The 15,448-nt window shown below is 45.9% G+C and overlaps 1 protein-coding gene across 1 annotated transcript in view; it reads left to right on the forward strand.

Annotated features, from left to right (window-relative positions):
- DMRT1 (doublesex and mab-3 related transcription factor 1) overlaps nt 1-15,448 on the forward strand; it is a 62,627-nt gene that overhangs the window by 233 nt on the left and 46,946 nt on the right. Inside the window, exon 2 of the mRNA XM_014964835.1 lies at nt 2,890-3,070. Within this exon, the coding sequence (XP_014820321.1) occupies nt 2,890-3,070 (181 nt within the window). The remainder of the gene's footprint in view (nt 1-2,889; nt 3,071-15,448) is intronic.

Below are 15,448 nucleotides of genomic sequence, written 5' to 3' on the forward strand. Positions count from 1 at the left end.
GGGGCTGGGGGGGTGGTGGAATGTCCGTCTGTCCGTCGGGAGGGCTCCCGTCGCCGCCCCCGGAGGGGCTCGGTGCCCCTCGGATCCCCGCGGTCGGGGCGGCGGCGAGACGGGGCGGCCCCGGGGGAGCCTCGCCCCGGTCTGGAGCTGCGCCGCCGCCGTCCTCAATTAATCAGACACTTCGCTCTGTTAATTACATATACGTATATAATTTTTTTTTTTTTTGGCCTAAAAATAGGAGGTGCGCTGACGGCGGGCAGGGTTTAAGCGGCGGGCAGGCAGCCCGCCCGAAGGCACCGCCGTCGGAAAACGGGCAGAGCCCGTCCCGGACGCGCTGGCAGCCCCGGGAGTGCGCGGATCTGGGTTAAAAGCTGCAGGGAGGAACGCTTCACGTTCATGGCAGATTGTGGTTTTTCAACTTGGTTTTTTTTGGGGAGTTTCTTGGGTTGGTTTGTTTGGGGTTTTTTGTTTGTTTGTTTGTTTGTTTTAAACTGGGCAATAAATAAGCCATCCAACTAACTGATTAGTGAGAATATTTTCCACTAGCGTTTTCAGATTCGGTATATCTACTTTTCCCGATGCTAATTGGCATTATCTGAGTGCATTTCGAAAAACACTTTTTTTTTTTTAACGGCGTTGTTCCCGATTTTTGCATAGAGCGGCTCTGCAAAGAGCCGTGTAGCGGGGTCATCTTAAATAAACAAGGACTCGGTAAGCTTCGCTAAGAACCCAAACTGCATCCCGTTGTGGGTTAGGAGTAACTTTTCTCGTTAGGTAATCCCGCCGAAGTCACAGCCCGGTACGTGACCGCTGGGTTAGCCCTTGTGATCCTTATCTTGAACACCTCGTTAAGAGGAGTCCTGGGAGGGTAACGGCCCCTGGCTGCTTCTTGAGCTCCGCGGGTGGGGTTCCCTGCTCTCCTGTCCCTTGCAGACAAATTAATTGGAAGGCGCTGGGGTGCAAGTGTGAATGCGGTGACCTGCCGACCCGGTCTGCAGGCAGCTGGTGCTTGGAGCTTGGTGGCCCTGCATGAAGTGAATGACAAAATCTTAGAAGCCTGAGCAGCGCTGGATTAAATCCTTCCCCACTTCTATTATTTATTTTTTTAAATAATTATTTATTTATTTATTTAATTATGCGGTGCAGGTATACTAACTGCACTCTGAACTCACTGGAAGCGTTGGTTTATTTAAATAATTCCTCCTCGTCGGTGACACGGCAGCCCAGAAGCTGCCCACGTTAACGTGCACTTTGTCAGCCCAGCGTGAGCCGTGGATCAATGAGCCGTGGATCAATAAAGGTGGATCCCCTTGCGACGGGGCCCCGGGGGAGGTGGCACGAAGCAGGGTGTTGCATGCACAAGCGTCCCCTTCTGCACAGCCCGTTCTGCTGCTGCCCTGCAGCTGCTGTCAGGTGGTAGTTGCCTCCTGCTAGCAGGTCCTGGAGGTGGCCCTCCTGGGTGGGGGGGAGGGAGGGTTTCTCTTCCCTGCCTAGCGTTTGAAAGTGGTTTTGAAAGCCTCCCTGGCTGAGCCTTATCTGTGTAGGAGTCACACACTGAAAGTCTGTCTTTGCCCCTTTTGATATATTTCTGCAGTAAGCCCCTTGGCGCTGGTGGAATTTTGCAGGTCAAGGTTACTGGCTTGTGAAGTCAGAAGTTGCCTGTGGTGTTTGCAAGTCTGCACCCCCCTGTTTGGGATGTCTCTGCTGCAGGAGCTGTTCTTATTTTCTCTGACGGCGTTACGCATCCATGTTAGAAAAATGTTGCTGTTGAACATGTAAACGGAGGGAAATCCTGTCCAAGTTACCCAGGAGAATTCCCAGCAAGAAAAAGCCCATGATGCCCATCTGTAATCTGGGACGGGTTTCCAAGGTGCAAATACAGATTGTAGTATGCAGACTGTAGTGGGGACGGCAGTAATCCTCTGCCTGGTGAATCAAATGCAAAATCAGTCACTTGCCAAATTTCAGGGTAGGTAGCCGTAAAGCCCCCAGCATGGTGTTTACTGGCTGGACAGCATGCCCTGTTTGGCTCGGGAAGGTGGCTGTGTGAAATTGATCTGCCAGTTCAGATGAAGCAGAAGAGCTCCTCTCTATCTCCAGGAAGCAGGGAATGGGGTTTGTTTGCATCCATGTCCACGGAATCACAGAATGATACGGGGTTGGAAGGAACCTCTGGAGGTCATCTAGCCCAGAGCAGGTCCAGACTGCATAGTGCCTGTGGGCTTTGCCATGAAATAACATCACTGTTGGGGAAGAAGTGGGGAGCTCCTGCTCCAGGTCTGGCCAGCTGTCTGCAATGTGTGTGATGCTGGATGAGGTGCTCGCAGGATGGTTCCCCACCTTGGCTGTGCTTCCGCCGCGTTAGCTCTCCCAGCACAGGGTGCTGTGCACTGAAACTCCCTCCAAGGGGTGGATTCCCAGCAAAGAGCAGCAGATTGCAGGTACAAGCCCTCATAAAGAGCTGCTGGACATTGATGAAGAAGACACAGCAGAGCCTGGCAAGCAGATGAATTTCTTATCCCCAGCAGCTGTGTATCCGCAGCGAGGAGGGTCGTGCGTTTCACGGTATACTTTGCCCAAGGGCAGCTGTGTGGGGCGAACAGTCAGTTTTAATGTCTTCATGTGGCCTTGTTGGAAGGAGATGGATATAGCACCAGCACTTCATAGGTTTGTTCCTATACATTTGGGCAGAAAAGGGGTTGGTTTTGAATAGCTTTATAACTTCCTTTATATTCTGTAACCACTGGCTGGACCGCAACCTGGACACCACACGTGGAGAGTACCTACCACGGGGACAAAACAGCGTTGTGTTTGAGTCTTTCACTGTTGCCATTACAAATTGTGCTGAAGCCAGAGAGCGTGCCCCTACGCCTGTCCTCTTGTCCACAGGTTGCGCTGAGGAGGCAGCAGGCTCAGGAAGAGGAGCTGGGCATCAGCCACCCCGTGCCCCTTCCCAGCGCCCCCGAGACCTTCGTGAAGAAGAGCAGCGGTGGCAGCTCTTGCCTCTTGTTGGAAAGCAGCAGCCCCACGCACTCGAGTGCAGCCACGACGGCAGCTAGCACACCGCCAGGTAAAGTGGTGGGAGGGTGATGCTGGCTGCTGGGGGCAGGGGCTGACATGGTGTACCTGCTGATGCAGGTGGGTCCCCCCTCCAGGAACTGTGTTGCACGGTTGGGATGGACCCAGCACCAGTCTTCCATATTTAAATTATTATTTTTACTTGAAAATCAAAATTAGTTTGGCGTAGACTGGCGCTGCAACTGAGTTCGGTAGGGCATACAGCTGCAAGTAGAGGTTTATGAGGAGCTTTTCTCCTTTCTCCCAAAATGTCTGCTCCTGCCACGCAGTCCTGGCAACTGCCTGCTGGCTGCCTGCGTATCTTCCTCAAAACTGGGGAGTTTTCAGCATTGTGTAGGAGCCAAGTATGTGGGTAGTGTCACTGACCCAGCCTATCTGGCATGGCTGGGGGTGGTGGTACATCTGCTTTGTGTGGCTGGGTGTGATGAACGACTTCCACTCTGCTAGACCTTTCTGTGCTGCGTGTAACCCTGGTAAACCAAAACACCAACAACAACACAAAAAACCCCCAACCAAAAACCAAACAGTATTTGTCTGCAGGTTCACTAAAGCCATGGCTAAGCACAACTGGGACTTAAAGGCGCTAAATCAAGGACTCCAGGCAAAATGCTTTTTTCTATGCAGAGCTTATGCCTGACAGATACAGCAATTGAATATGTATAAAAATGGAACTAACGTAATTGACTTCTGTTGTATAGGCAGAAAAAAGCAAACAAACATAGAGGAAAGAAGCAGGAAATTTCTTTCATTTTTTAATCGTCTGTGCTGATATCAATAACACAGGTGAATGTACTTCCCAGTTAAAAAGATGCTTCTGTAGTGGACAGTGCCTTGCATTGACTAATAAAAGGACAGCCCATGCGTGCGTCTGTCAAATGTCATCACTCTGTTCTGCAGGCCATTTAAAGCCATGTCAGATGGATTTGTTGCATCCATTGCAGGCAGGCAGTTTCACACCAATGTGGAGGAATTTCTTTGGGAAGCTTTTAGAAGAACTGGTTGATAAAACAATAAATAGCTTTTTATTAGCTTTTTTGTTTTCGTTATTGCAGTCATGTAAGTGTCACCTTTGAATCGATGCAGTTACTCCTTTCGTATTTGGATTACTGCATGCTTTGTCTGTAGACATGGAAAAGATTAAAGTAGTATATTCAGTAATGTATAGAGATTGTGTGTAACTCAGGAGAACAAGAAAACCCTTGCTTATACAGAGAGGCAAAAAATGAAATTGTTGTCCTGTCAACAAAATTTGCATAGGCTTTGATCTTAATGTTTTTAAAATGTCAGTGGAGGTATTTCATTTATTAATTCCACTTTAATAATTTCTTATTAATTGAATTAAATTATGGTCTTTTAATGAAAAGCATTATTAAACAAGCTTAAGGCAATTCACATGCTTGTATGAAGACTCAAAAACATGAAAATGCCTAATTTTAAAGTAATTGGAATTGTTTGAAAATTTTTGATTGAAGCAATTGTAAATGGTTTGCAGTCATCTTTCTTAAGGTGAATTTTTCTGTGTGAGCAATTCAAATACATTGCTTCTCAAGCATTTTACTAAATAACTGTATGTGGGTGACAACATTTAAAATACATGGCTTCATCTCCAGAGAGATGTGATTCCAGGCCAAGAATTGAGACAGGGTCAACTTTGTTTACCAGAAGCGGAACGATCCTGGAAGACCCTGGGAAAAGTTGGGTTCATAATTTTGTTCTTCGGCACCTGAGCAGCAACAGAAATTCATGCTCGGCTGGAAAGCAACTGCACTGCATGAAGTTCTACCCTGGCTAATGTTGGTAGGTTTGACTGTTGAAAGCAGTGTTAAGTGCTCTTGGGTATGGGTTTAGTGCCAACAGTGTCTGTCTGTGGGCTCTGAAGCTGGAGAAGGTGCTTCGTGTTCAGCCAGACCTGTAGGGTGGCTTCACCAGGTGTCAGAATACAGGCTTCCTCCTGAAAAGTCTGATCTTACAGTGAGGAATACTGCTTAAATGTTCTGATGCTTGCTTTATTTTCTTTTCTTTTTGGTAGCCTGTGAAGGTCTTTTGTTGGCTAAGAAGCTGCTGGGTGGGATGTGACATGGAGTTCTTGTTTCAGGTGTCAGGTTGTTTCAGGACGAGGTGTGCGAAGGACTCTTGCGTTGCTGTTTTATCATTTTACCAGTACCCTCATCTGCAAGCAAAATGGGAGACCTTGTGGGAGTGGCGTCCAGGTGCCTCAGTTTGGGAGGCTGAGGTGCTGATTTTGCAGGAGTTTACGGTAATCATGAAGTCAGGCAGAGCGAGTGAAGCCCTTGGTGGCAGAGGAGGAAGCCAGCAGCTCCTTACAAGCCCTGGGGGGTCCAGTGGGCGCAGCGTGCCCTGCGTGACACCCATGGAGCTGGGCAGGAGGGGGCTTTGGCAGTGGTAATCCTGTTCCTCCTGTACATTTTCGGCTTCACGCGAGCCATTTTGCTTTTGTCCTTCCCTCAGGCAGAGAGGAGTGATGGGCACAGGGGTCACACAAATCAGGCACAGCGCCAGAGGGACAGTCTTTCCTCCCTGTATCCGTTTTATCAGCAGGTCAGAAATATTGTGACACCTGAGGGAGACCGGAGACAATTTTTCAGATGCCTTCGTGACATCCTGTTTTTGAAAAGGGGAAAAATGAATTATCATGGTCACAGCGTAGGGGTTTGTGCGTTTACCATCCACAATGGATGGAGCGCATCTTCCCCACTCAAACTGGGAATTTGCAGGGTAGTTGGAAGGGAGCAGACAGTGGTCACAGGGCATTAGGAGAACCTCTTGGAAACAGATTTTGTAGTTTCTGTGCATTTTTGCTTAAAAACTTGCAGGTTGCAGCAAGCAAAAGCCATTTATTCGTACAGAGCAGCAAAAAGTCGTGATGCCAGAGCATCTAAAGTAGTTGTCCTTCCTTCTCTAGGGCAAGTACATCTTGTTAGGTTAACTAGTGTGCAAAGCTCAGGAAAAAGCCTGTGGTGAAGCATTTAAAACGTGCCTTTCAGGTCTACTCAGTTTTTAAAGTCTGCGTTCTTCCCTGTACCATGTCAGTTTGGTACCTCTGCCATTTTAGTATTTAGAAATCACTGCGGGGGGAGGAGGGGGAATGGGGAGCATGATGGTGGAGCGCCTTTGAAGTGAGAGCCACTCACACTAAGGGAAGGAGACCATGCGTTTCACCTTTCCTCCTTTTTATTAGGTCCTTGTCGCGGACTGAGGGTGGTGTTTGGCATTTGGTGGACGGGGTGGTGGTGTGGCTGGAACATACATCTCCTGGTGATGGGAAGCTGCTGGAAAGCACCCCTTCTGTCTGCTGCCCAGTGCTCCTGTTGTCCCAGTTCAGAAGCATCCAGCATAGAGGGGATTACTGCCTGATGGTCAATGCCAGCTGCTGCTCCTGTGCTCTGCAGTGGTCCGTTTCCTGCTGGTTGTTAATAACGGGGTTGTTCAGGTGCCTTGGTAGCATCACTTCCACGTTGACAAGTTAAACATGCAGTTGTCAGCAATTGTGAGTGATAAGCTTGGGGCTCGTTATTTCCCTTTGCTTCATTTATCGTGTGTGACAGAAGCAAAACAGTGTTCTTTTTACCTTTCTCTCAGTAGGTGCTGCCTTCACTTTGAAACTCTTTGAGGATCAGATGAGTTTTTATCTGCTTGTAAATACGGACACTAGTGGGGTCAGCAGTAATCCTATGCCTAATAAATAGTGGTACTGAGATCCCTTTGAATTTGCGGTATCCTAGGTGCCTCTGAAAACCCTACCTTGCCTTCTTTACTCTTCCTTTGCTTTTTTCATGTTATCTTCTGCGCTGACCTTTTCTGTGACACTGCATTGTCGTTTCAAAAATTGGTGACCTTGCAGATGTTGTGCTGCATAGGCAAGGAAGCTTTAAAAAGAAGTAACTATAACTGGTAGATATCATGGCCTGATTCAAACAAAAAAAAAGCGAGAAATTTTCTTTTAGAAAGAAAATCCTTTTAAATCTTCACCATATAGTGCCCTACACTGTCAGAGTTTCAGTTTTGTAAAAAAAGTCTCATTCTAGTCAACTGATGGACAATATGAGGAAGCTGCCGTGGAAATTTCACTGTGAGACTGCTTACACCCTGGTTGCGAGAGAGGTTGTGGAGACTCCATCCTTGGGGAACCTCAAAACTCAGCTGGATGGTGCCTGAGGACATGATACAACTGGGAAGTTGGCTCTACTTTGGGCAGAGTTTGGGCCAGCTGGCCTCTGGAGGTCCTTTCCAAACTAAACTATTCTGTGAATCTATGAAATGCCTACTTTATATTTTTTTTTTTTTTTGTATTGACATTAAGTCAACATACTGAAATTTGAAATTCAGTCAGCCTCAATACTGATCAGCATTTGCAAGCCTGGGAAGGAAATCCTGACTCTTTTGACCTAAAAGCGCTCGATGACTAAATCTATGGTAGATTTCAAGAGAAGATGAGCATCGTGGGGGTTGAGAAGTGGTGGAGAGGATTGCTGGTTGAGGTGGCCGCAGCCTCAGCAGGGCTGAGCAGTAAGGAGAAGGAGGCATTAGCTGCTTTGCCTGCCCATGCCAGGGCTGACATGATGGCTGCATGTCCTCAGAGGTCTTGGTGGGTCTGCAGGGGTTACGGTCCATAATCCTGCTCTTTCTTTTTGTCTTTCTCTCCTCATTACTGTCTGATGATGATTTTCTCCTGCTGTGCCCACTATTTCTTCACCAGTTTTAGCTGCTGGCTGCCTCCTGGTCCTGCCCACTCCCCTTAGATACTGAGAGCCAAGCAGCCCCATCCATTGCTTCCTTCTTTTTCTTCAGTTTCTCCCACAGCCAACAAATCTCTGTTGGAAAAAAAAAAAAAAAAGAGCATCATTGAACATGATGTGTTTTTACTGGATTGTAACAGCTGGCAAAGAAATAAGCTTTGGATCCTTCACCTGTGAATAAGTGGTGCCTTTTCATCCATAATCAGCTGTTTTGCCAACTGCAGTTGGCTGCTGTTAAAGTGAGAGAAAAAGAATGACATTTGCCTGTGTCTCTCCTAAGAGTTTGTGAAGTGTCTTACCTCTCTTGCACTGGCATTATTTCCACAGCATGAGTTAGATTTTGTCACAGGAAGCAGTTGCTGGAGATGGTCTTCTGTTGGTGTGATGGTTTTCTCAGCTGTAAATCTCTTTCAAGCTGGATTAAGTAAATATTCAGGGATTGTTTTTATTTGTAAAATTTGTTCTTGGTTTAGGCTAAAACTTTCCCCTAGTAGGCTTGTTAGATTTCTGACTGGTACAGCTATGCGATGAGCGAAACTCTTCGCGGTGTGGTGGCCATGGCTTTGTAATTTTCAGTTCCTACTGAAATCACGTGTCTTTTGCTCGCAGTTGTTTAAAAAGGCATTGCTTGTGAAACAAGGGGGGCGTTTCTGCCTTTCTCCGCTGCTTTGGTTTCGTCCTACTTGGGAACGCTGCAAAGGAGTTCTGAGCATCTCATTATAAAAGGACATAGATAAATCTGAAAGGATAGAGGGAAGGGTGACAAAAATGATGTATGGCTTGTAGAAAAGGAGACTAAGGGTGGATATAACAGTCTATAAATACTTGAGAGGTAATAATATGGAGGAGGGGGAGGGATTATTTACAGTGCTTGAGACAGCATAACAAGGAGCAACGGCTTGAAACTAAAAAAGACAAAATTAAATTAGACAGTAGACACTTTTTCTCCTAACTAGAAGTGCAATTAGCAACGGAGTGACCTGCATAAGGACAAGGGGGTAAGTGAAGCATAATCAGGAGAGGTGTTTAAGAGTGTGTTAGATTACGATCTGAAGTGATTAATATGGGGGTAAACTCTGATCAATGTGCAGGTTAAACTAGATGACGGAAATCTCCTGCAGCTTTGTCATCTCTTGTGTGATTCATTGCCTCTGGCCATTGTTTGGCTGTGTTAAATAAATCATAATGTTACAGGGTTCTGCATCCCTGATTAGATGTTTCCAGTTAATTCTCCAGTTCTGGAGCCTGCAGCTTGCAAAGCTTGCACTTTCCCTGCTCCTCCTTTCAAGCAATAGTCATTCCTTGTCTTTGCAGCTCTGTGTGTGTGGTGTGTGTGATAGGTAGAACTAGTGGCAATTTTCAGAGTTAAGAGTCTAAATGAAGAATTTTTCCTTTCAGGCTTTTGATTCTGTCTGAAGCTTCAGTCGAAGTGTAAAAATAAATACTAGCGTAAAAAGATTTGGAAAACCTCGGAGAAGATTGCTTTTGTGTGTGTGTGTGCCAGTGGTGCTGTGGGTCCAGGGCTGTGTTCACCAGGGGCAGGGGCTGGGGAGATCTCTCTGCAGCGTGTTGGAGGAGCAGGGATGCCATGGGACCAGCTGTGACCTACCCAGACCTGCTTACCTGGGGAGAGAAGGGCTGCTCAGACCCAGGGCTTCTGTGGCTGCCCTGTGGTCAGAGGGGTGGAGGCGAAAACCCACAAACAGCTCAGCAGGTATTGCCATCCTTCTTTCACGTTTCAGAAGAGCTTTTTCCCCCTAAAGAACTGGGAGTAGATTTTTGTTTGTTTGTTTTTTAGTTTTTCGTTTTCCAAAATCTGTCGTCCTGGGGCTTTCTCTGTTTGCAGCATCTTTCTGTCCGACTTTTCCCACTCCAGGTGAGGCTTCCAGACGTAGAGCTACCACTTGGAGCAAGATTCCTGCTGAATGAACGATGGCTGCACAGACTTTACTGTGTGTCTTGTCCTATCCCCCGGTTGCTGGGGGTTTCTCTTCCCACCAAAGGCCAGAGGGGCTGGTGGGCAGCCCCTCTTGTTCTTTGTGCCTTGGAAGCTCTTTCTCCCTCACGCTGGCGTTTGCATACATGCGTTCACATTTCAAGAGTTATCTGTGCTGGCTTGTGCTTTCCAGTTGTCGTTATGAACACTGAGATAAGGAATGGGGCAGGAGCAGAAGATGTACTAGGAATTTTCTATCCGTGGGCACATTATTATTACACTATCTGCAGCTAATCTCTTGTTCCTTTCTATGTCCTTGAAACAGTTATTATGACTTATCTGAATGTGTGGGTCTTTCTTTTTGGTTTCAGAAAAGATGTAAGCGGGGAGTGAAGGAGTACTGCACGCTTCCTTAACTGAACACTGGCATCTCTTCTTGCTTTTCCCTTTTTTTTTTTCCTGTGCTTTCTTATACCTCAAAGACTGCTTTCGTTTGCTTTATTTATCAACTAACTTCCTAACTCAGCCTGTTGGCCTATTTTTCATTTTCAGTAGATTTGTCACTTAATGACATGGGGAGTAAAATGCAGTTTTGAAGGTTCCTTTGTAGGAACCACTTTTTCATATGCTGCTTCTAATTCCTTGATGGTTTTTTTTTCCCTGAACTTTGTTAAACTTTCTCCTGAGTTTGAGTACCTGCTGGTCTTAATCAGAGCTGTGAATAGCTTACTTATATAAGTGCAAGCATAGTTCATGCACTTATGCCATATGTTTTCTTGAAAAGCTTGTGGAGAGTCTGTTAAGCAGTGAGCTTCTCTTCCTTTGCAATGACATTGGATGCCTGATTATTTTATGTCTATTTTTTTTCTCCAGTTCCTGTCTCTAGTCTCTGTTCATACTATGTGCATGGCTTACAGCATAGGCCACCATTTGCTGACTTGGGTGCCTCTAGTCGTGGGCACACCTGAACCTGATGTAAGCCACTGTAGTGCCAGTCACTGTGCATTTCTGTCTATCAGTTGTGCATGAACAGGATTCGTTAGTGATCAATTTGCATTTGCGTGGAAACAGATTTTATGAGTCCAAATGTTGTTGCATCCATGCAACGCTGGCGATTGTGTACAAAAGTGATGCACATGGGTGTGATTTTGGCACACTTGCCCAGGCGCAGTGGGTGTCCACAGTGGTTCTGTACCACTCCTGATAGCAGTTTTTCTATCCCATATTAGGTAGACAGAGTGAAAAAGCCCTCCTGTTATTTCTGGTTGGTCTTTTTTAGAAACCTTTTGGGTTTCTGTCATCATATGGCTTATAACCAAGCATGAACTCCAGCTAATTCCAACCATTGCCCTACTCCCTTTATTATTTTTAGTGTGAGCCATAATGATTTTATCCCAGTCATATTTCCTCCAAGGTCTCCTATCTCAGACACTTGTAAAGCCTTCCCTCCCTTCTAATGTTCTCTTTGATCTGTTGTTAATGACTTAAATCCCTTTACATTTAATCCACACCAAGTTTCTTTCTCCTCCTCTCAATTTGCTTCTTTGCGCCTGCAGGTGTCTGGGCTGTTTTCCATCACTGTCTAGGAATCTGGTTTTCTTCCCTAGTTTCCTTTCTCCCTTAATTTCTTATTCTATTTTTTTAAAGTTATGTTGATTTTAAGCTTCGTTCCCATTACAGCCATTAGTAGCATGTTGGATATCTGCATGCAGTTAGTTAAATGTTTGTAAATTTCTTTCTGAAATCAGGTATCTTAAGGTGAATAATAACATGTATACATATATATGCACACATAGTAGTCATACTCCCAGCTGTTATACTGAAAATTGAAAATGGCACTTGTTTCTCATGCTGCTTGTTTTCTGAAGCACTAATTTTATTGGTCCTGATCCGATTAGCTGTCATGCCTGATAACAATTTTAAACGTATAAATAATCCTGCTGTCTCAGCTCAGTGTGAACAAATATATGAGCATTAAAATACTGCCCAGCATCTTCACAGATTCAAAGCCATGTTCAAATATTTTAAGTGCTTTTTCTTTACTAAAGCCAGTCTTTTTTCTGATAAAGTTTTTAATACGGTCACTGTAACTATATTATAGAGATCAAAAGTACAAGTAAGGAAAGAACAAGGATTGCCCCCAAGCTCACATAAAGAGATCAACTACTGTGCTCTAGTCAGTGGCAGAAAATGTTGAAAGTGGAATTTGCTGCTGTAGACATCTTATTGAGGGCCTGAAACTTGCATTAAGTGTGGAAATAAAAATTATTTTCTGTATGCTTTATTTCTTCAGCTGTATTAGGAGGATTTTTAAGTTGCATGCTAAATGTTTGCAGCAGATCATTTTTATTAAGTGTACGCTAAATGTGAACAAAATGTGCCCTCTCTGGTTCTACTGAAACCAGTGGTGGTATTTCAGCTCCTCTTAGCTGGAGCTGGATTGGGGCTGTGTGTAATGACTGGGAAACTTACTATGCCAAGCTGCAGTCTTTTGGCTGGGATTTCTCCCTCCTTTTTTTTTTCAGTTGTATTGAGGAATGCACATGCAGAGTTAACAGTCATTTGACCCATTATTGGATAGTAATTTTGCGTGTGGAAGAGAGGAAGAAATGCTCGATATTTTTTTTCTGATTTTTGCTTTGAAGAAAGGCAGATGATTCTGCTGTATATGGAGACGGTGGCATTCTGCTTTTGTTTCCAGCAGTAACTGAAATCAGCAGGATTGGATTACTTGCACGCAGTATTTAAAAAAAACCCGCCCCAAACAACAGAAAACTTGGCTGAGGATCTCTCTGGTCCATTAGTGCTGATTTCCAGTAAGTTTTTTAACACTGAGGAAATTCCTAAGGCCTGGAAGAAAGCTGATGTTATGCCAGCGTTTAAGAAAAGCGAGTGTGGTGGGATGAGAGGCTACAAATCAGTCAGCGTGACATGACATCAGTTTTTGTGAAAACAGCTTAACAGTCCACAGCAGACTGCAATGTGCAGTAGGGGGACAAATGCAGCTGTTAAAGGATGCTCATGCAATATGAATTAATGGAAGTTTGTGAGTAAAAAGATTCTGTCCGGTTGGTAAACTTTTATCGTTACAAAATTGTTTGAAGTGACATATTGAGGCAATCGAATTCTGCAAAATTCTGCGTTAAATTTTTGTATCTCCTGACATCCTGATTAGGAAACTGGATGGACAGAAAATCGTATTATATGTCTTACATAGTTTTAAGAAGGATCCTATCAGTCTGAAAATGTAGGTCTGAGTAAGGAATCTAATGCAGTGGTGATCCTGGCGAAGTCTGACAGGGACCTGCTCTTGGCTGTAGGCTGTGTGGTCTTCCCCTTGGTATCTCGGAAGCAAGCCTGGATTTGCCACAAGTTGTCTTGGTAGGTTGTGGAAAGGTGCATGGACTGGGAGGCAGTGGAGAAGACAGAAGTGTGCTGCAGGAGGGATTGGCTAGATGGTTGGTCATGTGCAAGCAAGAGCCACTTAAACCCAAATCAGAATGGAGGAGTCTGTCCCTGAGAAACACTGTCACTGCAGAGAAGCTGGTGGCCATGACGGTACTGTGTGAATGTTAGTGGTTCCCAGTGGAAAAGGATGACCAAGGACTGGTACAAGCCCTTTCAGACAGACCTGTGGTGATGGGAAGGAGGCTTGGTGTCTTCTGTGCCTGGAGCTGGTGAGGTGCCTGTGGGACTAGTGGCACTCCTTCCCTGATGACGTCGTATGTACAGGAAGGTGGGCTCTCAAAGGATATTGTAAGGGATACCATTGGTAGTTATTAAGTAATCATACCACACCGGGCTCGGGAACATCACTGAGCCAAAAATGATGGGAGGCTGGCAGAGGTGGCAAGGGAGGTACCGTGTTTGTTTGCCCCAATCATACTGTTCATTAGGCTTCTCTTTATGGCTGGTGGTGAGGATAAAGCCATGGTCTGAACCAGCACATCTGGGCTTGAACTTGGAAGGGCTCAGGCAGGAGACACAGAAATGATTAAAAGATCAGAAAACACCCCGAGGTGAGAGATGACAGTGTATTTTGCCCTTTAGTGACTCCCTTGTCTAAGATTTAATTAATACCCCATACGATTGTTCTGAATCGCTTGTGCTTTTGCCAGACTAGACCAGCTCAAGTTGAAGGTTTCAGTGCCATTTCATCGGATGGGTTGTGATGTCATGAACAGAAACATCATGTGGATGCAGAATCCCATGAAAAGCTTGTGTTTTGGGTGCATCCACCACAGGGCTCAAGCAAGACAATAACGAACAGCCTCAATTCTAGGATCTCCCAGATTTTCTTCAAATGTGCTGCCCTTGCTGCTTAACTCTTTGTCCTAGAGTTCCTCTTTCTGGCAAATGTCATTCTCGGTAAGATGTGCTATCCCACTTAGGATTGGTTTAGCCCTTCATGGGTGGAACTGGAAAAGCTTATTCCACTTTGCTCAAGTGACAGCTCCAGCATTACTCCTAGAGGGAATTTTAAAGTAATACCCATTCCTTCAAGGTGGAAATTAGTATTGTTCTGGGTGTCGAGTAAACCTTGAGAAGCAGGAGATTGCAGCTGCTTACATCTTTGTGGATAAAGCCATCTCCTGCCCCCAGGAGATGCTGGCCCTGCGTGGGCAGACTCTGCTGCCGCGGTGCCCGATAACTCCGGCTGGACCCGTGGTCCAGCTGCTTTGTCTGGTGAGGGGTGTTACAGGACACCCCGACTCTGCCCTAGCTGTCAGAGAGCTGCTGCAGGAGAGGTGCCATGACTGGTTGTTTTGTTTTGTTCTGTTTTGGGGCCGTGGGAGGAGGTGAGAAGCCTGGTGGGAGTTGGCAGGTGATAAGAGCCCGGGCAAGGCATAGCCCTGATAGAAGGTGGGGTATATCAGTCCCTCTACGCTTCAGCTCCGGGGAAGAGGCCAGGAGCCTGCAAGAGGTTCAGAGTTGTTGGACCGTGCATTTTTTATTCTTATTTTTTGCTTCTTTTCTTTTTTAAATGTGTATTTCTGCTTTGAGAAGAAAGGCTGAGCAACTATGTTCCCAGGGTATGGTCGGAGAGGTACCTTATGGACTGCGGTGGAAATGGGCTGTTTTGGCTATGATTTATTCTCTTTAGCCTGGAGACACAGCTGCTTTTAGCCCACGCGTCTGATATGGCTGATAACAGATTTTTCAACCTCTCCCTCTAATAGATGCTAGTGGTAGCACAGCTGGGCGTCCAGGGCTGTTTGGGGAGGTGATCCCAAACAAGGAGGAAAAAGAAACACTGGATTTGGTGTTTGAGCTCAAGATGGGCTTATGGCGTTGTTGGCAGTTGGGGGAGGGAGGAAAAAACATGCTTTTCTTGAAAGCTTTCCTGTCAAAAAAACTGGGAGGACTGCAGAGGTGGTAAATGACAGTAGGACAACCCTATACGTCTCAGAAACTGAGCTCCAGACAGGGGTACAACCACAAGCTATCCTGCTGCTCTTTGCCTGTGTTTGCTGGCTCATCTCGAATGCAGGGAGACTCTCTCTTCCTCGTACCCCTGTTAAAAGGTCTCCCCCTGCTCAGTCTTAGAGAGCAACCACAAAGCGATGAGCCAGAGGTCTGGAAACTGGAGAAACTGCCAAGAAGGGTTTTATCTTCACAGCAGTGAATCAGGTAGTCATCTCTCAGGGCCTGAATTTAGGGATGCTTTCAGGAGTCC

Source organism: Calidris pugnax, unplaced genomic scaffold, assembly GCF_001431845.1.
Source record: "Calidris pugnax isolate Ruff unplaced genomic scaffold, ASM143184v1 scaffold273, whole genome shotgun sequence".
Lineage (NCBI taxonomy): Eukaryota > Metazoa > Chordata > Aves > Charadriiformes > Scolopacidae > Calidris > Calidris pugnax.